General features: G+C 51.8%; 1 protein-coding gene across 1 annotated transcript in view; it reads right to left on the bottom strand.

Moving 5' to 3' along the window:
- The window catches only part of LOC142724073 (transient receptor potential cation channel subfamily M member 2-like), a 113,403-nt gene that overhangs the window by 53,378 nt on the left and 34,878 nt on the right, over positions 1 to 25,147 (bottom strand). The window contains exons 13-14 of the mRNA XM_075848952.1: positions 7,362 to 7,491; positions 7,132 to 7,277 (exon numbers count right to left, since the gene is read on the bottom strand). Coding sequence (XP_075705067.1) covers positions 7,132 to 7,277; positions 7,362 to 7,491 — 276 coding nt within the window. The remainder of the gene's footprint in view (positions 1 to 7,131; positions 7,278 to 7,361; positions 7,492 to 25,147) is intronic.

The following is a 25,147-nucleotide window of genomic DNA, read 5'->3' as shown; positions in this document are numbered from 1 at the left end:
GGTGTGTGGGATTATTTTTCCCTCAGTAGGGCGGTGTGAGGGATTATTGTTCCGTCAGTAGGGCGGTGTGTGGGATTATTTTTCCCTCAGTAGGGCGGTGTGAGGGATTATTTTTCCGTCAGTAGGGCGGTGTGAGGGATTATTGTTCCGTCAGTAGGGCGGTGTGTGGGATTATTTTTCCCTCAGTAGGGCGGTGTGTGGGATTATTTTTCCCTCAGTAGGGCGGTGTGAGGGATTATTGTTCCATCAGTAGGGCGGTGTGTGGGATTATTTTTCCCTCAGTAGGGCGGTGTGAGGGATTATTTTTCCCTCTGTAGGGCGGTGTGTGGGATTATTTTTCCCTCAGTAGGGCGGTGTGAGGGATTATTGTTCCGTCAGTAGGGCGGTGTGAGGGATTATTTTTCTGTCAGTAGGGCGGTGTGTGGGATTATTTTTCCCTCAGTAGGGCGGTGTGAGGGATTATTGTTCCGTCAGTAGGGCGGTGTGAGGGATTATTTTTCTGTCAGTAGGGCGGTGTGAGGGATTATTTTTCCCTCAGTAGGGCGGTGTGAGGGATTATTTTTCCCTCAGTAGGGCGGTGTGAGGGATTATTTTTCCCTCAGTAGGGCGGTGTGAGGGATTATTTTTCCGTCAGTAGGGCGGTGTGAGGGATTATTTTTCCCTCAGTAGGGCGGTGTGAGGGATTATTTTTCCGTCAGTAGGGCGGTGTGTGGGATTATTTTTCTGTCAGTAGGGTGGTGTGAGGGATTATTTTTCCCTCAGTAGGGCGGTGTGAGGGATTATTTTTCCCTCAGTAGGGCGATGTGAGGGATTATTTTTCCGTCAGTAGGGCGGTGTGAGGGATTATTTTTCCGTCAGTAGGGCGGTGTGAGGGATTATTTTTCCGTCAGTAGGGCGGTGTGAGGGATTATTTTTCCGTCAGTAGGGCGGTGTGAGGGATTATTTTTCCGTCAGTAGGGCGGTGTGAGGGATTATTTTTCCGTCAGTAGGGCGGTGTGTGGGATTATTTTTCCCTCAGTAGGGCGGTGTGAGGGATTATTTTTCCGTCAGTAGGGCGGTGTGTGGGATTATTTTTCCGTCAGTAGGGCGGTGTGAGGGATTATTTTTCCGTCAGTAGGGCGGTGTGAGGGATTATTTTTCCGTCAGTAGGGCGGTGTGAGGGATTATTTTTCCGTCAGTAGGGCGGTGTGAGGGATTATTTTTCCGTCAGTAGGGCGGTGTGAGGGATTATTTTTCCCTCAGTAGGGCGGTGTGAGGGATTATTTTTCCGTCAGTAGGGCGGTGTGAGGGATTATTTTTCGCGGCATGACTTTCTATTGGCACCGTATAATGTACCGGGAAACTGAAAAAAATCTTTGTGGGCTAAAATGAGAAAAAAACGGATTCCTTCATAGTATTTTGGGTTTCGATTTTACGGCTTTCATCGTGCGGTTAAAATGAAAACATAACTTTTTTCCGCGGCTCAATACGATTACGGTGATACTTTATATGTCTAGAGGTTATTTATAGATTTTACTACTTTTATAAAGAGAACTATTTGTTACAATAGACCAAAAATGTTTCACCGCATTCCGAAGAGATAGAAAGTCCCGGCATCGCCACGCGGCGGCCACTTTCACCGTTTTTCCTGTTATACCGGTGACAGCCTTTCAGTAATCGGAGTAAGGGCCCGTTCACACGTTGTATAAATGCTGCAGATTTTCCGAAACAGAATGATATAAAACAAATCTCCCCCACACGCGGCGGAAATACTGAGCGGAAATACTGAGCGGAAATACTGAGCGGAAATACTGAGCGGAAATACTGAGCTGCGGTGCGGAGTTTTATTCTGCAGAACGTCAATTGTATTTGCGTAAACGCGCCTTATCTTTTGCGGGTTTTCCCCGCTGTATTTAATAGGGAGGTAAATTCCACAAGAGACAAAGGCCAAGAAGAGGAGGGAAGAAAAAGAAAGCCTCCCCCCCCCCCGGACCTCATTCTTCAGTCACACATCCGACCTCCCAGTGCTGAACACCACGATGCCGTCCTGTGCCGGGAGCAATACAACCGCTTTTAAAGGGACAGTTCACCCATAAAGACGTCCCCTGTTTCCTCTTAGGCTGGATTCACATGAGCATGTTACCTCCGTAATGGACGGAACGTATTTCGGCCGCAAGTCCCGGACTGAACACAGTGCAGGTAGCCGGGCTCCTAGCATCATAGTTATGTACGCTAGGAGTCCCTGCCTCTCCGCAGAACTACTGTCCCGTACTGAAAACATGATTACAGTACGGGACAGTTGTCCTGGAGCGAGGCAGGGACTCCTAGCATCGTACATAATGCCTCGTGTGAATCGTGTTAGAAAGTTCCCAATTTTATCCAATGTGCCTTCCAAAGCTCCTGCGCCATATAGCAGATTCCAGGTACGGACTCATGCCGCGCCATATACCATAACCATGGGGTTATGGTATATGATATATGGGGTTATGGTATGTGATATAGGGGGTTATGGTATATGATATATGGGGTTATGGTGTATGATATATGGTGTTATGGTGTATGATATATGGGGTTATGGTGTATGATATATGGTGTTATGGTGTATGATATATGGGGTTATGGTATGTGATATATGGGGTTATGGTATATGATATATGGAGTTATGGTATATGATATATGGGGTTATGGTATATGATATGTGGGGTTATGGTGTGTGATATATGGGGTTATGGTATGTGATGTATGGGGTTATGGTATATGATATATGGGGTTATGGTATGTGATATATGGGGTTATGGTATGTGATATATTGAGTTATGGAATATGATATATGGGGTTATGGTATATGATATATGAGGTTATGGAATAAAATATATGGGGTTATGGTATATGACATTTGGGGTTATGGTATGTGATATATGGGGTTATGGTATATGATATATGGGGTTATGGTATATGATATATGAGGTTATGGTATATGATATATGAGGTTATGGTATGTGATATATGGGGTTATGATATATGATATATGGGGTTATGGTATATCATATATGGAGTTATGGTATATGATATATGGTGTTATGGTGTATGATATATGGGGTTATGGTATGTGATATATGGGGTTATGGTATATGGTGTTATGGTATGTGATATATGGGGTTATGGTATATGATATATGGGGTTATGGTATATGATATATGGGGTTATGGTATATGGTTATGGTATATGATATATGGGGTTATGGTATGTGATATATGGGGGTTATGGTATATCATATATGGAGTTATGGTATGTGATATATGGGGTTATGGTGTATGATATATGGGGTTATGGTATGTGATATATGGGGTTATGGTATATGGTGTTATGGTATGTGATATATGGGGTTATGGTATATGATATATGGGGTTATGGTATATGATATATGGGGTTATGGTATATGATATATGGGGTTATGGTATGTGGTGTATGGGGTTATGGTATATGATATATGGGGTTATGGTATGTGATATATGGGGTTATGGTATGTGATACATGGGGTTATGGTATGTGATGTATGGGGTTATGGTATATGATATATGGGTTATGGTATATGATATATGGGGTTATGGTATATGATATGTGGGGTTATGGTATGTGATTTATGGGGTTATGGTATGTGATATATTCAGTTATGGAATATGATATATGGGGTTATGGTATATGATATATGGGTTTATGGTATATGATATATGGGGTTATGGTGTATGATATATGGGGTTATGGTATATGATATATGGGGTTATGATATATAATATATGGGGTTATGGTATATGATATATGGGGTTATGGTATATGATATATGGGGTTATGGTATGTGATATATGAGGTTATGGTGTATGATATATGGGGTTATGATATATAATATATGGGGTTATGGTATATGATATATGGGGTTATGGTATATGATATATGGGGTTATGGTATATCATATATGGAGTTATGGTATATGATATATGGGGTTATGGTATATGATATAGGAGTTATGGTATATGATATATTCGGTTATGGTATGTTTTATATGGGGTTATGGTATATGATATATGGGGTTATGGTATATGATATATGGGGTTATGGTATATGGGGTTATGGTATATGATATATGGGGTTATGGTATATGATATATGGGGTTATGGTATGTGATATATGGTGTTATGGTATATGATATATGGGGTTATGGTGTATGATATATGGGGTTATGGTATGTGATATATGGGGTTATGGTATATGATATATGGGGTTATGCTATGTGATATATGTTGTTATGGTATATGATATATGGGGTTATGGTATGTGATATATGGGGTTATGGCATATGATATAAGGGTTATGGTATATGATATATTCGGTTATGGTGTATGATATATTGGGTTATGGAATGTGATATATGGGGTTATGGTATATGATATATGGGGTTATGGTATATGATATATGGGGTTATGGTATGTGATATATGGTGTTATGGTATATGATATATGAGGTTATGGTATGTGATATATGGGGTTATTATATATGGGGTTATGGTATGTCATATATGAGGTTATGGTATATGATATATGGTGTTATGGTGTATGATATATGGGGTTATGGTATATGATATATGGGGTTATGGTATGTGATATATGGGGTTATGGTATATGATATATGGGGTTATGGTATATGATATATGGGGTTATGGTATGTGATATATGGGGTTATGGTATATGATATATGGGGTTATGGTATATGATATATGGGGTTATGGTATATGATATATTCGGTTATGGTATATGATATATGGGGTTATGATATATGATATATGGGGTTATGGTGTATGATATATCGGGTTATGGTATGTGATATATGGGGTTATTTTATATGATATATGGGGTTATGGTATATGATATATGGGGTTATGGTATATGATATATGGGGTTATGGTATGTGATATATGGGGTTATGGTATATGATATATGGGGTTATGGTATATGATATATGGGGTTATGGTATGTGATATATGGGGTTATGGTATACGATATATGGGGTTATGATATATGGGGTTATGGTATGTGATATATGGGGTTATGGTATATTATATATGGGGTTATGGTATGTGATATATGGGGTTATGGTATATGATATATGGGGTTATGGTATGTGATATATGGGGTTATGGTATATGATATATGGGGTTATGGTATATGATATATTCGGTTATGGTATATGATATATGGGGTTATGGTGTATGATATATGGGGTTATGGTATATGATATATGGGGTTATGGTTTATGATATATGGGGTTATTGTATGTCATATATGAGGTTATGGTATATGATATATGGGGTTATGGTATATGATATACAAGGTTATGGTATGTGATATATGGGGTTATGGTATATGATATATGGAGTTATGGTATATGATATATGGGGTTATGGTATGTGATATATGGGGTTATGGTATATGATATATGAGGTTATGGTATGTGATATATGGGGTTATGGTATATGATATATGGAGTTATGGTATATGATATATGGGGTTATGGTATGTGATATATGGGGTTATGGTATATGATATATGGGGTTATGGTATATGATATATGAAATTATTTATTTGCTTCTGTAATTTGGAGGTGATATTAGTCAATGGGGCAGGACCCACGTCTATAAACACTATATAGAGTAAAGTATGTGACCCCCTCTTCATCATTATATTAAATTGTTTCCTCCGTACGTTCCCCCGGTGTATAACATCCGGCACTTGTTCCCCCCGGTGTATAACATCCGGCACTCGTCCCCCCCGGTGTATAACATCCGGCACTCATCCCCCCCGGTGTATAACATCCGCCACTCGTTCCCCCCGGTGTATAACATCCGGCACTCGTCCCCCCCGGTGTATAACATCCGTCACTCGTCCCCCCCCGGTGTATAACATCCGGCACTCGTCCCCCCCGGTGTATAACATCCGGCACTCGTCCCCCCCGGTGTATAACATCCGCCACTCGTTCCCCCGGTGTATAACATCCGGCACTTGTTCCCCCCGGTGTATAACATCCGGCACTCGTCCCCCCCGGTGTATAACATCCGGCACTCATCCCCCCCGGTGTATAACATCCGGCACTCGTCCCCCCCGGTGTATAACATCCGGCACTCATCCCCCCCGGTGTATAACATCCGCCACTCGTTCCCCCCGGTGTATAACATCCGCGACTCGTCCCCCCCGGTGTATAACATCCGTCACTCGTCCCCCCCCGGTGTATAACATCCGGCACTCGTCCCCCCCGGTGTATAACATCCGGCACTCGTCCCCCCCGGTGTATAACATCCGGCACTCATCCCCCCCGGTGTATAACATCCGCCACTCGTTCCCCCGGTGTATAACATCCGGCACTTGTTCCCCCCGGTGTATAACATCCGGCACTCGTCCCCCCCGGTGTATAACATCCGGCACTCATCCCCCCCGGTGTATAACATCCGGCACTCATCCCCCCCGGTGTATAACATCCGCCACTCGTTCCCCCCGGTGTATAACATCCGGCACTCATCCCCCCCGGTGTATAACATCCGGCACTCATCCCCCCCGGTGTATAACATCCGCCACTCGTTCCCCCCGGTGTATAACATCCGGCACTCGTCCCCCCCGGTGTATAACATCCGTCACTCGTCCCCCCCCGGTGTATAACATCCGGCACTCGTCCCCCCCGGTGTATAACATCCGGCACTCGTCCCCCCCGGTGTATAACATCCGGCACTCATCCCCCCCGGTGTATAACATCCGCCACTCGTTCCCCCCGGTGTATAACATCCGTCACTCGTCCCCCCCGGTGTATAACATCCGGCACTCGTTCCCCCCGGTGTATAACATCCGGCACTCGTTCCCCCCGGTGTATAACATCCGGCACTCGTTCCCCCCGGTGTATAACATCCGGCACTCGTTCCCCCCGGTGTATAACATCCGGCGCTCGCCCTGCGGTCACGTTACAGACATTAGTGATAGAACGGGTCGTGGTAAAGAGATCAGGGACCTCCAGCGCGGTCCTTTATTAGGACGTCCCCGGGGGAACTATTTCCTCTTACAACCATTTTCTTCATTTCTTCACCTGTATAATAAATCATGTGATTGTACGAACCTGGACTCCTCCGTGAGACATGAAGTTCTGGGCATGGGATTCCTGCGCCAGTTCTAGGGCGGTGGTTTTACCCCATTGAGGAGACACTCGGATCAGGAGAAGTTCTGCTCGTTTTTCATCATATCTATAACATTCAGAAAAGATTCCTGCCCAAAGAAAGAGTCGTCAAACATCAGAAGAATGTGAGGAATATCATCCGGACCCCGGGGCCAATCATGGTCACATCTCACCTACAGCCCGCTCCTCATACAGATCCGCCAACACCTTCATCTCAGCCTTGTTCTCCGTGTCCTCCTCCTCTCTAGAAAGGGCCTTCAGGATATTGGTACAAACCAAAGCTCCAGCTGTACAGTCCTGAATCTGCAGGACAGAAGACAATGTGCTGTCACATGACCCCAATAATAGAGGATTTATACTCCGGGGGATGATGAGGACCCCCTGTACAGTCCTGAATCTGCAGGACACAAGACAATGTGCTGTCACATGAGCCCAATAATAGAGGATTTATACTCCGGGGGATGATGAGGACCCCTGTACAGTCCTGAATCTGCAGGACAGAAGACAATGTGCTGTCACATGACCCCAATAATAGAGGATTTATACTCCGGGGGATGATGAGGACCCCCTGTACAGTCCTGAATCTGCAGAATAGAAGACAATGTGCTGTCACATGACCCCAATAATAGAGGATTTATAATCCGGGGGATGATGAGGACCCCTGTACAGTCCTGAATCTGCAGAATAGAAGACAATGTGCTGTCACATGACCCCAATAATAGAGGATTTATACTCCGGGGGATGATGGGACCCCCTGTACAGTCCTGAATCTGCAGGACAGAAGACAATGTGCTGTCACATGAGCCCAATAATAGAGGATTTATACCCCGGGGGATGATGAGGACCCCTGTACAGTCCTGAATCTGCAGGACAGAAGACAATGTGCTGTCACATGAGCCCAATAATAGAGGATTTATACTCCGGGGGATGATGAGGACCCCTGTACAGTCCTGAATCTGCAGGATAGAAGACAATGTGCTGTCACATGAGCCCAATAATAGAGGATTCATACTCCGGGGGATGATGGGACCCCCTGTACAGTCCTGAATCTGCAGAATAGAAGACAATGTGCTGTCACATGAGCCCAATAATAGAGGATTTATACTCCGGGGGATGATGAGGACCCCTGTACAGTCCTGAATCTGCAGGACAGAAGACAATGTGCTGTCACATGAGCCCAATAATAGAGGATTTATAATCCGGGGGATGATGAGGACCCCTGTACAGTCCTGAATCTGCAGAATAGAAGACAATGTGCTGTCACATGACCCCAATAATAGAGGATTTATACTCCGGGGGATGATGAGGACCCCTGTACAGTCCTGAATCTGCAGGACAGAAGACAATGTGCTGTCACATGAGCCCAATAATAGAGGATTCATACTCCGGGGGATGATGGGACCCCCTGTACAGTCCTGAATCTGCAGGACAGAAGACAATGTGCTGTCACATGAGCCCAATAATAGAGGATTTATACCCCGGGGGATGATGGGACCCCTGTACAGTCCTGAATCTGCAGGATAGAAGACAATGTGCTGTCACATGACCCCAATAATAGAGGATTTATACTCCGGGGGATGATGAGGACCCCTGTACAGTCCTGAATCTGCAGGACAGAAGACAATGTGCTGTCACATGAGCCCAATAATAGAGGATTCATACTCCGGGGGATGATGGGACCCCCTGTACAGTCCTGAATCTGCAGGACAGAAGACAATGTGCTGTCACATGAGCCCAATAATAGAGGATTTATACCCCGGGGGATGATGGGACCCCTGTACAGTCCTGAATCTGCAGGACAGAAGACAATGTGCTGTCACATGACCCCAATAATAGAGGATTTATACTCCAGGGGATGATGAGGACCCCTGTACAGTCCTGAATCTGCAGGATAGAAGACAATGTGCTGTCACATGAGCCCAATAATAGAGGATTTATACTCCGGGGGATGATGAGGACCCCCTGTATAGTCCTGAATCTGCAGGACAGAAGACAATGTGCTGTCACATGAGCCCAATAATAGAGGATTTATACTCCGGGGGATGATGGGACCCCTGTACAGTCCTGAATCTGCAGGACAGAAGACAATGTGCTGTCACATGACCCCAATAATAGAGGATTTATACTCCGGGGGATGATGAGGACCCCTGTACAGTCCTGAATCTGCAGGACAGAAGACAATGTGCTGTCACATGACCCCAATAATAGAGGATTTATACCCCGGGGGATGATGGGACCCCCTGTATAGTCCTGAATCTGCAGGATAGAAGACAATGTGCTGTCACATGAGCCCAATAATAGAGGATTTATACTCCGGGGGATGATGAGGACCCCCTGTACAGTCCTGAATCTGCAGGACACAAGACAATGTGCTGTCACATGACCCCAATAATAGAGGATTTATACTCCGGGGGATGATGAGGACCCCTGTACAGTCCTGAATCTGCAGGATAGAAGACAATGTGCTGTCACATGACCCCAATAATAGAGGATTTATACTCCGGGGGATGATGAGGACCCCTGTACAGTCCTGAATCTGCAGGATAGAAGACAATGTGCTGTCACATGAGCCCAATAATAGAGGATTTATACTCCGGGGGATGATGAGGACCCCTGTACAGTCCTGAATCTGCAGGATAGAAGACAATGTGCTGTCACATGACCCCAATAATAGAGGATTTATACCCCGGGGGATGATGGGACCCCCTGTACAGTCCTGAATCTGCAGGACAGAAGACAATGTGCTGTCACATGAGCCCAATAATAGAGGATTTATACTCCGGGGGATGATGAGGACCCCCTGTACAGTCCTGAATCTGCAGGACAGAAGACAATGTGCTGTCACATGAGCCCAATAATAGAGGATTTATACTCCGGGGGATGATGAGGACCCCTGTACAGTCCTGAATCTGCAGGACAGAAGACAATGTGCTGTCACATGACCCCAATAATAGAGGATTTATACTCCGGGGGATGATGGGACCCCTGTACAGTCCTGAATCTGCAGGATAGAAGACAATGTGCTGTCACATGAGCCCAATAATAGAGGATTTATACTCCGGGGGATGATGGGACCCCCTGTACAGTCCTGAATCTGCAGGATAGAAGACAATGTGCTGTCACATGAGCCCAATAATAGAGGATTTATACTCCGGGGGATGATGAGGACCCCTGTACAGTCCTGAATCTGCAGGACAGAAGACAATGTGCTGTCACATGAGCCCAATAATAGAGGATTTATACTCCGGGGGATGATGAGGACCCCTGTACAGTCCTGAATCTGCAGGACAGAAGACAATGTGCTGTCACATGACCCCAATAATAGAGGATTTATACTCCGGGGGATGATGAGGACCCCCTGTACAGTCCTGAATCTGCAGGACAGAAGACAATGTGCTGTCACATGAGCCCAATAATAGAGGATTTATACTCCGGGGGATGATGAGGACCCCCTGTACAGTCCTGAATCTGCAGGACAGAAGACAATGTGCTGTCACATGAGCCCAATAATAGAGGATTTATACTCCGGGGGATGATGAGGACCCCTGTACAGTCCTGAATCTGCAGGATAGAAGACAATGTGCTGTCATATGAGCCCAATAATAGAGGATTTATACTCCGGGGGATGATGGGACCCCTGTACAGTCCTGAATCTGCAGGATAGAAGACAATGTGCTGTCACATGAGCCCAATAATAGAGGATTTATACTCCGGGGGATGATGAGGACCCCTGTACAGTCCTGAATCTGCAGGATAGAAGACAATGTGCTGTCATATGAGCCCAATAATAGAGGATTTATACTCCGGGGGATGATGAGGACCCCTGTACAGTCCTGAATCTGCAGGACAGAAGACAATGTGCTGTCACATGAGCCCAATAATAGAGGATTTATACTCCGGGGGATGATGGGACCCCTGTACAGTCCTGAATCTGCAGGACAGAAGACAATGTGCTGTCACATGACCCCAATAATAGAGGATTTATACTCCGGGGGATGATGAGGACCCCTGTACAGTCCTGAATCTGCAGGACAGAAGACAATGTGCTGTCACATGACCCCAATAATAGAGGATTTATACCCCGGGGGATGATGGGACCCCCTGTATAGTGCTGAATCTGCAGGACAGAAGACAATGTGCTGTCACATGACCCCAATAATAGAGGATTTATACTCCGGGGGATGATGAGGACCCCCTGTACAGTCCTGAATCTGCAGGACAGAAGACAATGTGCTGTCACATGAGCCCAATAATAGAGGATTTATACTCCGGGGGATGATGAGGACCCCCTGTACAGTCCTGAATCTGCAGGATAGAAGACAATGTGCTGTTCACATGAGCCCAATAATAGAGGATTTATACTCCGGGGGATGATGAGGACCCCCTGTACAGTCCTGAATCTGCAGGATAGAAGACAATGTGCTGTCACATGACCCCAATAATAGAGGATTTATACTCCGGGGGATGATGAGGACCCCTGTACAGTCCTGAATCTGCAGGATAGAAGACAATGTGCTGTCACATGACCCCAATAATAGAGGATTTATACTCCGGGGGATGATGAGGACCCCTGTACAGTCCTGAATCTGCAGGACAGAAGACAATGTGCTGTCACATGACCCCAATAATAGAGGATTTATACTCCGGGGGATGATGAGGACCCCTGTACAGTCCTGAATCTGCAGGACAGAAGACAATGTGCTGTCACATGAGCCCAATAATAGAGGATTTATACCCCGGGGGATGATGAGGACCCCTGTACAGTCCTGAATCTGCAGGACAGAAGACAATGTGCTGTCACATGACCCCAATAATAGAGGATTTATACTCCGGGGGATGATGAGGACCCCCTGTACCTGGAGACGTTTGTCATCTGTGTAGAGATCTACAACCACTTTACATGAGGCTTCCTGCAGTGATCAATGTTACACAGAATACCGTACGACTCGCGTGGGACATTGTCAGGGGGGGTCCTGGGGGTGACCACGAGCCCCTCTGCACCCTCTTGGGGTGAAGGAAAGTCTAGCTAGGACTCAGATAATGACCGGGAAGGAGCCCTAAGTACAGTCATTTGGTCAATAATAGGGTGTTCGGGTCATTCAGACGCGTGTGATTCTCATCCCGGTGCTGTCTGATGAAATAACGCGCAGCACTCGGACCCGTTAGTATCAATGCCGCCGTTCACACATGTGAGTTGTCATGCAGTCACCGCATGTCCTATATTGCTGCGTTTCACACACCTAGCCGCCCATTGAAGTCGATAGGTGCGTGAATCCACGGACAGAACGCGCATGCACATTCATGTGCTGTCCGTGTTTTACGCATCAATTACATAATAAAAAACAAAAAAAGTGCTTGTGAGTGCGTAAAAAACACATGTCACACACGCGAAGAACACTGATGCAAAACGCAACGCACACCGACAGATTTACGGGCATTTTTTACACACGTAAATGTGTCATGCTCGTGTCAATGTAGCCTTATACTAAAGGTTATGCCGCATGTAACAAGACATTATGGTGGCAATAAGGACAGTAACTACCGGGACTTTGATCGAGTTAAGATATAGTGAGTGTAAATGGAAGTGTTTTATGTATGTATATATGTCTGTATGTATGTATGTGTGTGTGTGTGTGTGTGTATGTATGTATATATGTATGTATATATGTGCGTGTATGTATGTATGTATGTATGTATGTATGTATGTGTGTGTATGTATGTATGTATGTATGTGTATGTATGTATGTATGTATGTGTGTGTGTGTGTGTGTGTATGTATGTATATATGTATGTATATATGTGCGTGTATGTATGTATGTATGTATGTATGTATGTGTGTGTATGTATGTATGTATGTATGTGTATGTATGTATGTATGTATGTGTGTGTGTGTGTGTGTGTGTGTATATGTGTATATGTATGTATGTATGTATGTATGTATGTGTATATGTATGTATGTATGTATATATATTCATATGTATGTATGTATGTATGTGTATATTTATTTATGTATGTATGTCTATATGTATGTGTGTATGTATGTATGTATGTATGTATATGTATATATGTATGTAAGTATGTATGTATGTGTGTATGTATATATAAATGTATATATGTATGTGTGTATGTATGTATATATGTGTGTGTATATATGTGTATGTATATTATATATGTATGTATAGGTATGTATATATAGGTATGTATATATATATATATATATATATATGTATGTATAGGTATGTATAGATATATGTGTGTGTGTGTGTGTGTACGTACTACGTACGTACGTACGTACGTACGTACGTACGTACGTACGTATGTGTGTATATATATATATATAGGTGTGTATGTGTGTATGTATGTATGTATGTGTGTGTGTATAGGTATGTATATATGTATGTGTGTGGGTATATATGTATCTATTGTCCCATCAGACATACGTGTGTATTCACATATATGCCCATTGGAAAATTCCCCAGGCAAAACAACATCAGCCATGGTCTTGTCTTGTTTGCTAAAGGAAAGACAAGCGGATCTGCTTTGATTCTCTTTCCTCCTACCCTCCGAGGGGGGGGGGCAGGCATAAACAGTGGAAACATTCTGTGATGCATTCCCACATTACAGGAGGCTCCCATGGCTTGCCCCCCCCGCACGTGCATGAGTATGTAATGTCATACAGAAGTGCACGGGAGGGTTAAATAATCCAAAGTTCTTCTCTCGCTTTATCTCTTTGCCTGCTCCCACCATCAACTAAGGACCTCTCTCTGCATTGCTCCCCAGTCTTACACTCCACCGCCAACCTCATGAGTCCTACACACCACCCCCAGACATGAGGAGAGCTGCAGATCAGCCTCAGTCCTAAAAAGAGCTGCACGTAAGCCCCAGACCTGACCAGAGCTGCACATCAGCCCCAGACCTGAGGAGAGCAGCACATCAGCCACAGACCTGAGGAGAGCTGTACACCACCCACAGACCTTAGGAGAGACGCACATCAGCCCAAGACCTGAGGAGAGCTGCACATCAGCCCCAGACCCGAGGAGAGCTGCACATCAGCCCCAGACCCGAGGAGAGCTGCACATCAGCCCCAAACCAGAGGAGAGCTGCACATCAGCCCCAAACCCGAGGAGAGCTGCACATCAGCCCCAGACCTGAGGAAATCTGCACATCAGCCCCAGACCTGAGGAGAGCTGCACATCAGCCCCAGACCCGAGGAGAGCTGCACATTAGCCCCAGACCCGAGGAGAGCTGCACATCAGCCCCACACCCGAGGAGAGCTGCACATTAGCCCCAGACCCGAGGAGAGCTGCACATCAGCCCCAGACCTGAGGAGAACTGCACATCAGCCGGAGACCTCAGGAGAACTGCACATCAGCTCCAGACCTGAGGAGAGCTGCACATCAGCCCCAGACCTGAGGAGAGCTGCACATCAGCCCCAGACCTGAGGAGAGCTGCACATCAGCCCGAGACCTGAGGAGAGCTGTACATCAGCCCAGGACCTGAGGAGAGCTGCACACCACACCCAGACCTGAGGAGAGCTGCACATCAGCCCCAGACCTGAGGAGAGCTGCACACCACCCCCAAACCTGAGGAGAGCTGCACACCACACCCAGACCTGAGGAGAGTTGCACATCAGCCCCAGACCTGAGGAAAGCTGCACATCAGCCCCAGAGCTGAGGAGAGCTGCACATCAGCCCCAGACCTGATGAGAGCTGCACATCAGCCTCAGATCTGAGGAGAGCTGCACATCAGCCCCAGACCTGAGGAGAGCCGCACATCAGCCCCAGACCCGAGTAGAGCTGCACATCAGCCCCAGACCTGATGAGAGCTGCACATCAGCCCCAGACCCGAGGAGAGCTGCACATCAGCCCCAAACCAGAGGAGAGCTGCACATCAGCCCCAAACCCGAGGAGAGCTGCACATCAGCCCCAGACCTGAGGAAAGCTGCACATCAGCCCCAGACCTGAGGAGAGCTGCACATCAGCCCCAGATCTGAGGAGAGCTGCACATCAGCCGCCGACCTGAGGAGAGCTGCACATTAGCCCCAGACCTGAGGAGAGCTGCACATCAGCCCCAGATCTGAGGAGAGCTGCACATCAGCCCCAGACCTGAGGAGAGCTGCACATCAGCCCCAGACCTGAGGAGAGCTGCACATCAGCCCCAGATCTGAGGAGAGCTGCACATCAGCTGCCGACCTGAGGAGAGCTGCACATCAGCCCCAAACCCGAGGAGAGCTGCACATTAGCCCCAGACCTGAGGAGAGCTGCACATCAGCACGAGACCTGAGGAGAGCTGCACATCAGCCCAAGACCTGAGGAGAGCTGCACATCAGCCCCAGACCCGAGGAGAGCTGCACATTAGCCCCAGACCCGAGGAAGACTGCACATCAGCCCCAAACCCGAGGAGAGCTGCACATCAGCCCCAAACCCGAGGAGAGCTGCACATCAGCCCCAGACCTGAGGAAAGCTGCACATCAGCCCCAGACCTGAGGAGAGCTGCACATCACCCCCAGACCCGAGGAGAGCTGCACATTAGCCCCAGACCCGAGGAGAGCTGCACATCAGCCCCAGACCTGAGGAGAGCTGCACATCAGCCCCAGACCCGAGGAGAGCTGCACATCAGCCCCAGACCTGAGGAGAGCTGCACATCACCCCCAGACCCGAGGAGAGCTGCACATTAGCCCCAGACCCGAGGAGAGCTGCACATCAGCCCCAGACCTGAGGAGAGCTGCACATCAGCCCCAGACCTGAGGAGAGCTGCACATTAGCCCCAGACCCGAGGAGAGCTGCACATCAGCCCCAGACCTGAGGAGAGCTGCACATCACCCCCAGACCCGAGGAGAGCTGCACATTAGCCCCAGACCCGAGGAGAGCTGCACATCAGCCCCAGACCTGAGGAGAGCTGCACATCAGCCCCAGACCCGAGGAGAGCTGCACATCAGCCCCAGACCTGAGGAGAGCTGCACATTAGCCCCAGACCCGAGGAGAGCTGCACATCAGCCCCAGACCTGAGGAGAGCTGCACATCAGCCCCTTACTTGAGTTGAACTGCACATCAGCCGCCAACCGGAGGAGAGCTGCACATCATCCCCAGACCCGAGGAGAGCTGCACATCAGCCCCAGACCTGAGGAGAGCTGCACACCACCCCCGGACTCGAGGAAAGCTGCACAACACCCCCACACCTGAGGAGAGCTTTACATCAGCCCCAGACCCGAGGAGAGCTGTACATCGCTCCAGACCTGAGGAGAGCTGTACATCAGCCCCAGACCCGAGGAGATCTGCACATTAGCCCCAGACCCGAGGAGAGCTGCACATTAGCCCCTGACCCGAGGAGAGCTGCACATTAGCCCCAGACCCGAGGAGAGCTGCACATTAGCCCGAGACCTGAGGAGAGCTGCACATCAGCCCCAGACCTGAGGAGAGCTGCACATCAGCCCCAGATCTGAGGAGAGCTGCACATCAGCCGCCGACCTGAGGAGAGCTGCACACTAGCCCCAGACCTGAGGAGAGCTGCACATCAGCCCCAGATCTGAGGAGAGCTGCACATCAGCCCCAGACCTGAGGAGAGCTGCACATCAGCCCCAGACCTGAGGAGAGCTGCACATCAGCCCCAGATCTGAGGAGAGCTGCACATCAGCTGCCGACCTGAGGAGAGCTGCACATCAGCCCCAAACCCGAGGAGAGCTGCACATTAGCCCCAGACCTGAGGAGAGCTGCACATCAGCACGAGACCTGAGGAGAGCTGCACATCAGCCCAAGACCTGAGGAGAGCTGCACATCAGCCCCAGACCCGAGGAGAGCTGCACATTAGCCCCAGACCCGAGGAAGACTGCACATCAGCCCCAAACCCGAGGAGAGCTGCACATCAGCCCCAAACCCGAGGAGAGCTGCACATCAGCCCCAGACCTGAGGAAAGCTGCACATCAGCCCCAGACCTGAGGAGAGCTGCACATCACCCCCAGACCCGAGGAGAGCTGCACATCAGCCCCAGACCCGAGGAGAGCTGCACATTAGCCCCAGACCCGAGGAGAGCTGCACATCAGCCCCAGACCTGAGGAGAGCTGCACATTAGCCCCAGACCCGAGGAGAGCTGCACATCAGCCCCAGACCTGAGGAGAGCTGCACATCAGCCCCTTACTTGAGTTGAACTGCACATCAGCCGCCAACCGGAGGAGAGCTGTACATCATCCCCAGACCCGAGGAGAGCTGCACATCAGCCCCAGACCTGAGGAGAGCTGCACACCACCCCCGGACTCGAGGAAAGCTGCACAACACCCCCACACCTGAGGAGAGCTTTACATCAGCCCCAGACCCGAGGAGAGCTGTACATCGCTCCAGACCTGAGGAGAGCTGCACATCAGCCCCAGACCTGAGGAGAGCTGCACATCAGCGCCAGACCTGAGGAGAGCTGCACATCAGCCGCCAACCTGAAGAGAGCTGCACATCACCCCCAGACCCGAGGAGAGCTGTACATCGCTCCAGACCTAAGGAGAGCTGCACATCAGCCCCAGACCTGAGGAGAGCTGCACATCAGCCCCAGACCTGAGGAGAGCTGCACACCACCCCCAAACCTGAGGAGAGCTGCACATCAGCCCCAGACCTGAGCAGAGCTGCACATCAGCCCCAGATCTAAGGAGAGCTGCACATCAGCCGCCGACCTGAGGAGAGCTGCACATTAGCCCCAGACCTGAGGAGAGCTGCACATCAGCCCCAGATCTGAGGAGAGCTGCACATCAGCCCCAGACCTGAGGAGAGCTGCACATCAGCCCCAGACCTGAGGAGAGCTGCACATCAGCCCCAGATCTGAGGAGAGCTGCACATCAGCTGCCGACCTGAGGAGAGCTGCACATCAGCCCCAAACCCGAGGAGAGCTGCACATTAGCCCCAGACCTGAGGAGAGCTGCACATCAGCACGAGACCTGAGGAGAGCTGCACATCAGCCCAAGACCTGAGGAGAGCTGCACATCAGCCCCAGACCCGAGGAGAGCTGCACATTAGCCCCAGACCCGAGGAAGACTGCACATCAGCCCCAAACCCGAGGAGAGCTGCACATCAGCCCCAAACCCGAGGAGAGCTGCACATCAGCCCCAGACCTGAGGAAAGCTGCACATCAGCCCCAGACCTGAGGAGAGCTGCACATCACCCCCAGACCCGAGGAGAGCTGCACATTAGCCCCAGACCCGAGGAGAGCTGCACATCAGCCCCAGACCTGAGGAGAGCTGCACATCAGCCCCAGACCCGAGGAGAGCTGCACATTAGCCCCAGACCCGAGGAGAGCTGCACATCAGCCCCAGACCTGAGGAGAGCTGCACATTAGCCCCAGACCCGAGGAGAGCTGCACATCAGCCCCAGACCTGAGGAGAGCTGCACATCAGCCCCTTACTTGAGTTGAACTGCACATCAGCCGCCAACCGGAGGAGAGCTGCACATCATCCCCAGACCCGAGGAGAGCTGCACATCAGCCCCAGACCTGAGGAGAGCTGCACACCACCCCCGGACTCGAGGAAAGCTGCACAACACCCCCACACCTGAGGAGAGCTTTACATCAGCCCCAGACCTGAGGAGAGCTGCACACCACCCCCGGACTCGAGGAAAGCTGCACAACACCCCCACACCTGAGGAGAGCTTTACATCAGCCCCAGACCCGAGGAGAGCTGTACATCGCTCCAGACCTGAGGAGAGCTGCACATCAGCCCCAGACCTGAGGAGAGCTGCACATCAGCGCCAGACCTGAGGAGAGCTGCACATCAGCCGCCAACCTGAAGAGAGCTGCACATCACCCCCAGACCCGAGGAGAGCTGTACATCGCTCCAGACCTAAGGAGAGCTGCACATCAGCCCCAGACCTGAGGAGAGCTGCACATCAGCCCCAGACCTGAGGAGAGCTGCACACCACCCCCAAACCTGAGGAGAGCTGCACATCAGCCCCAGACCTGAGGAGAGCTGCACATCAGCCCCAGATCTGAGGAGAGCTGCACATCAGCCGCCGACCTGAGGAGAGCTGCACATTAGCCCCAGACCTGAGGAGAGCTGCACATCAGCCCCAGATCTGAGGAGAGCTGCACATCAGCCCCAGACCTGAGGAGAGCTGCACATCAGCCCCAGACCTGAGGAGAGCTGCACATCAGCCCCAGATCTGAGGAGAGCTGCACATCAGCTGCCGACCTGAGGAGAGCTGCACATCAGCCCCAAACCCGAAGAGAGCTGCACATTAGCCCCAGACCTGAGGAGAGCTGCACATCAGCACGAGACCTGAGGAGAGCTGCACATCAGCCCAAGACCTGAGGAGAGCTGCACATCAGCCCCAGACCCGAGGAGAGCTGCACATTAGCCCCAGACCCGAGGAAGACTGCACATCAGCCCCAAACCCGAGGAGAGCTGCACATCAGCCCCAAACCCGAGGAGAGCTGCACATCAGCCCCAGACCTGAGGAAAGCTGCACATCAGCCCCAGACCTGAGGAGAGCTGCACATCAGCCCCAGACCCGAGGAGAGCTGCACATCAGCCCCAGACCTGAGGAGAGCTGCACATCAGCCCCAGATCTGAGGAGAGCTGCACATCAGCTGCCGACCTGAGGAGAGCTGCACATCAGCCCCAAACCCGAGGAGAGCTGCACATTAGCCCCAGACCTGAGGAGAGCTGCACATCAGCACGAGACCTGAGGAGAGCTGCACATCAGCCCAAGACCTGAGGAGAGCTGCACATCAGCCCCAGACCCGCGGAGAGCTGCACATTAGCCCCAGACCCGAGGAAGACTGCACATCAGCCCCAAACCCGAGGAGAGCTGCACATCAGCCCCAAACCCGAGGAGAGCTGCACATCAGCCCCAGACCTGAGGAAAGCTGCACATCAGCCCCAGACCTGAGGAGAGCTGCACATCACCCCCAGACCCGAGGAGAGCTGCACATTAGCCCCAGACCCGAGGAGAGCTGCACATCAGCCCCAGACCTGAGGAGAGCTGCACATCAGCCCCAGACCCGAGGAGATCTGCACATTAGCCCCAGACCCGAGGAGAGCTGCACATCAGCCCCAGACCCGAGGAGAGCTGCACATTAGCCCCAGACCCGAGGAGAGCTGCACATTAGCCCCAGACCCGAGGAGAGCTGCACATCAGCCCCACACCTGAGGAGAGCTGCACATCAGCCCGAGACCTGAGGAGAGCTGCACATCAGCCCGAGACCTGAGGAGAGCTGCACATCAGCCCCAGATCTGAGGAGAGCTGCACATCAGCTGCCGACCTGAGGAGAGCTGCACATCAGCCCGAGACCTCAGGAGAACTGCACATCAGCTCCAGACCTGAGGAGAGCTGCACATCAGCCCCAGACCTGAGGAGAGCTGCACATCAGCCCCAGACCTGAGGAGAGCTGCACATCAGCCCGAGACCTGAGGAGAGCTGTACATCAGCCCAGGACCTGAGGAGAGCTTCACACCACACCCAGACCTGAGGAGAGCTGCACATCAGCCCCAGACCTGAGGAGAGCTGCACACCACCCCCAAACCTGAGGAGAGCTGCACACCACACACAGACCTGAGGAGAGCTGCACATCAGCCCCAGACCTGAGGAAAGCTGCACATCAGCCCCAGACCTGATGAGAGCTGCACATCAGCCTCAGACCTGAGGAGAGCTGCACATCAGCCCCAGACCTGAGGAGAGCCGCACATCAGCCCCAGACCCGAGTAGAGCTGCACATTAGCCCCAGACCTGAGGAGAGCTGCACATCAGCCCGAGACCTGAGGAGAGCTGCACATCAGCCCCTTACTTGAGTTGAACTGCACATCAGCCGCCAACCGGAGGAGAGCTGCACATCATCCCCAGACCCGAGGAGAGCTGCACATCAGCCCCAGACCTGAGGAGAGCTGCACACCACCCCCGGACTCGAGGAAAGCTGCACAACACCCCCACACCTGAGGAGAGCTTTACATCAGCCCCAGACCCGAGGAGAGCTGTACATCGCTCCAGACCTGAGGAGAGCTGCACATCAGCCCCAGACCTGAGGAGAGCTGCACATCAGCCCCAGACCCGAGGAGAGCTGCACATTAGCCCCAGACCCGAGGAGAGCTGCACATCAGCCCCAGACCCGAGGAGATCTGTACATCGCTCCAGACCTGAGGAGAGCTGCACATCAGCCCCAGACCTGAGGAAAGCTGCACATCAGCCCCAGACCTGAGGAGAGCTGCACATCACCCCCAGACCCGAGGAGAGCTGCACATTAGCCCCAGACCCAAGGAGAGCTGCACATCAGCCCCAGACCTGAGGAGAGCTGCACATCAGCCCCAGACCCGAGGAGATCTGCACATTAGCCCCAGACCCGAGGAGAGCTGCACATCAGCCCCAGACCCGAGGAGAGCTGCACATTAGCCCCAGACCCGAGGAGAGCTGCACATTAGCCCCAGACCCGAGGAGAGCTGCACATTAGCCCCAGACCCGAGGAGAGCTGCACATCAGCCCCACACCTGAGGAGAGCTGCACATCAGCCCGAGACCTGAGGAGAGCTGCACATCAGCCCGAGACCTGAGGAGAGCTGCACATCATCCCCAGATCTGAGGAGAGCTGCACATCAGCTGCCGACCTGAGGAGAGCTGCACATCAGCCCGAGACCTCAGGAGAACTGCACATCAGCTCCAGACCTGAGGAGAGCTGCACATCAGCCCCAGACCTGAGGAGAGCTGCACATCAGCCCCAGACCTGAGGAGAGCTGCACATCAGCCTGAGACCTGAGGAGAGCTGTACATCAGCCCAGGACCTGAGGAGAGCTTCACACCACACCCAGACCTGAGGAGAGCAGCACATCAGCCCCAGACCTGAGGAGAGCTGCACACCACCCCCAAACCTGAGGAGAGCTGCACACCACACCCAGACCTGAGGAGAGCTGCACATCAGCCCCAGACCTGAGGAAAGCTGCACATCAGCCCCAGACCTGATGAGAGCTGCACATCAGCCTCAGACCTGAGGAGAGCTGCACATCAGCCCCAGACCTGAGGAGAGCCGCACATCAGCCCCAGACCCGAGTAGAGCTGCACATTAGCCCCAGACCTGAGGAGAGCTGCACATCAGCCCGAGACCTGAGGAGAGCTGCACATCAGCCCCTTACTTGAGTTGAACTGCACATCAGCCGCCAACCGGAGGAGAGCTGCACATCATCCCCAGACCCGAGGAGAGCTGCACATCAGCCCCAGACCTGAGGAGAGCTGCACATCAGCCCGAGACCTCAGGAGAACTGCACATCAGCTCCAGACCTGAGGAGAGCTGCACATCAGCCCCAGACCTGAGGAGAGCTGCACATCAGCCCCAGACCTGAGGAGAGCTGCACATCAGCCTGAGACCTGAGGAGAGCTGTACATCAGCCCAGGACCTGAGGAGAGCTTCACACCACACCCAGACCTGAGGAGAGCAGCACATCAGCCCCAGACCTGAGGAGAGCTGCACACCACCCCCAAACCTGAGGAGAGCTGCACACCACACCCAGACCTGAGGAGAGCTGCACATCAGCCCCAGACCTGAGGAAAGCTGCACATCAGCCCCAGACCTGATGAGAGCTGCACATCAGCCTCAGACCTGAGGAGAGCTGCACATCAGCCCCAGACCTGAGGAGAGCCGCACATCAGCCCCAGACCCGAGTAGAGCTGCACATTAGCCCCAGACCTGAGGAGAGCTGCACATCAGCCCGAGACCTGAGGAGAGCTGCACATCAGCCCCTTACTTGAGTTGAACTGCACATCAGCCGCCAACCGGAGGAGAGCTGCACATCATCCCCAGACCCGAGGAGAGCTGCACATCAGCCCCAGACCTGAGGAGAGCTGCACACCACCCCCGGACTCGAGGAAAGCTGCACAACACCCCCACACCTGAGGAGAGCTTTACATCAGCCCCAGACCCGAGGAGAGCTGTACATCGCTCCAGACCTGAGGAGAGCTGCACATCAGCCCCAGACCTGAGGAGAGCTGCACATCAGCGCCAGACCTGAGGAGAGCTGCACATCAGCCGCCAACCTGAAGAGAGCTGCACATCACCCCCAGACCCGAGGAGAGCTGTACATCGCTCCAGACCTAAGGAGAGCTGCACATCAGCCCCAGACCTGAGGAGAGCTGCACATCAGCCCCAGACCTGAGGAGAGCTGCACACCACCCCCAAACCTGAGGAGAGCTGCACATCAGCCCCAGACCTGAGGAGAGCTGCACATCAGCCCCAGATCTGAGGAGAGCTGCACATCAGCCGCCGACCTGAGGAGAGCTGCACATTAGCCCCAGACCTGAGGAGAGCTGCACATCAGCCCCAGATCTGAGGAGAGCTGCACATCAGCCCCAGACCTGAGGAGAGCTGCACATCAGCCCCAGACCTGAGGAGAGCTGCACATCAGCCCCAGATCTGAGGAGAGCTGCACATCAGCTGCCGACCTGAGGAGAGCTGCACATTAGCCCCAGACCTGAGGAGAGCTGCACATCAGCATGAGACCTGAGGAGAGCTGCACATCAGCCCAAGACCTGAGGAGAGCTGCACATCAGCCCCAGACACGAGGAGAGCTGCACATCAGCCCCAGACCTGAGGAGAGCTGCACATTAGCCCCAGACCCGAGGAAGACTGCACATCAGCCCCAAACCCGAGGAGAGCTGCACATCAGCCCCAAACCCGAGGAGAGCTGCACATCAGCCCCAGACCTGAGGAAAGCTGCACATCAGCCCCAGACCTGAGGAGAGCTGCACATTAGCCCCAGACCCGAGGAAGACTGCACATCAGCCCCAAACCCGAGGAGAGCTGCACATCAGCCCCAAACCCGAGGAGAGCTGCACATCAGCCCCAGACCTGAGGAAAGCTGCACATCAGCCCCAGACCTGAGGAGAGCTGCACATTAGCCCCAGACCCGAGGAAACCTGCACATCAGCCCCAAACCCGAGGAGAGCTGCACATCAGCCCCAAACCCGAGGAGAGCTGCACATCAGCCCCAGACCTGAGGAAAGCTGCACATCAGCCCCAGACCTGAGGAGAGCTGCACATCAGCCCCAGACCCGAGGAGATCTGCACATTAGCCCCAGACCCGAGGAGAGCTGCACATTAGCCCCAGACCCGAGGAGAGCTGCACATTAGCCCCAGACCCGAGGAGAGCTGCACATTAGCCCGAGACCTGAGGAGAGCTGCACATCAGCCCCAGACCTGAGGAGAGCTGCACATCAGCCGCCAACCTGAGGAGAGCTGCACATTAGCCCCAGACCTGAGGAGAGCTGCACATCAGCCCCAGATCTGAGGAGAGCTGCACATCAGCCCCAGACCTGAGGAGAGCTGCACATCAGCCCCAGACCTGAGGAGAGCTGCACATCAGCCCCAGATCTGAGGAGAGCTGCACATCAGCTGCCGACCTGAGGAGAGCTGTACATCAGCCCCAAACCCGAGGAGAGCTGCACATTAGCCCCAGACCTGAGGAGAGCTGCACATCAGCACGAGACCTGAGGAGAGCTGCACATCAGCCGAAGACCTGAGGAGAGCTGCACATCAGCCCCAGACCCGATGAGAGCTGCACATTAGCCCCAGACCCGAGGAAGACTGCACATCAGCCCCAAACCCGAGGAGAGCTGCACATCAGCCCCAAACCCGAGGAGAGCTGCACATCAGCCCCAGACCTGAGGAAAGCTGCACATCAGCCCCAGACCTGAGGAGAGCTGCACATCAGCCCCAGACCCGAGGAGAGATGCACATCAGCCCCAGATCTGAGGAGAGCTGCACATCAGCTGCCGACCTGAGGAGAGCTGCACATCAGCCCCAAACCCGAGGAGAGCTGCACATTAGCCCCAGACCTGAGGAGAGCTGCACATCAGCACGAGACCTGAGGAGAGCTGCACATCAGCCCAAGACCTGAGGAGAGCTGCACATCAGCCCCAGACCCGAGGAGAGCTGCACATTAGCCCCAGACCCGAGGAAGACTGCACATCAGCCCCAAACCCGAGGAGAGCTGCACATCAGCCCCAAACCCG

The sequence above is a fragment of the Rhinoderma darwinii genome, unplaced genomic scaffold (assembly GCF_050947455.1).
Source record: "Rhinoderma darwinii isolate aRhiDar2 unplaced genomic scaffold, aRhiDar2.hap1 Scaffold_569, whole genome shotgun sequence".
In the NCBI taxonomy this organism is placed as follows: domain Eukaryota; kingdom Metazoa; phylum Chordata; class Amphibia; order Anura; family Rhinodermatidae; genus Rhinoderma; species Rhinoderma darwinii.
This window is presented reverse-complemented; position numbering and strand designations above follow the sequence as displayed.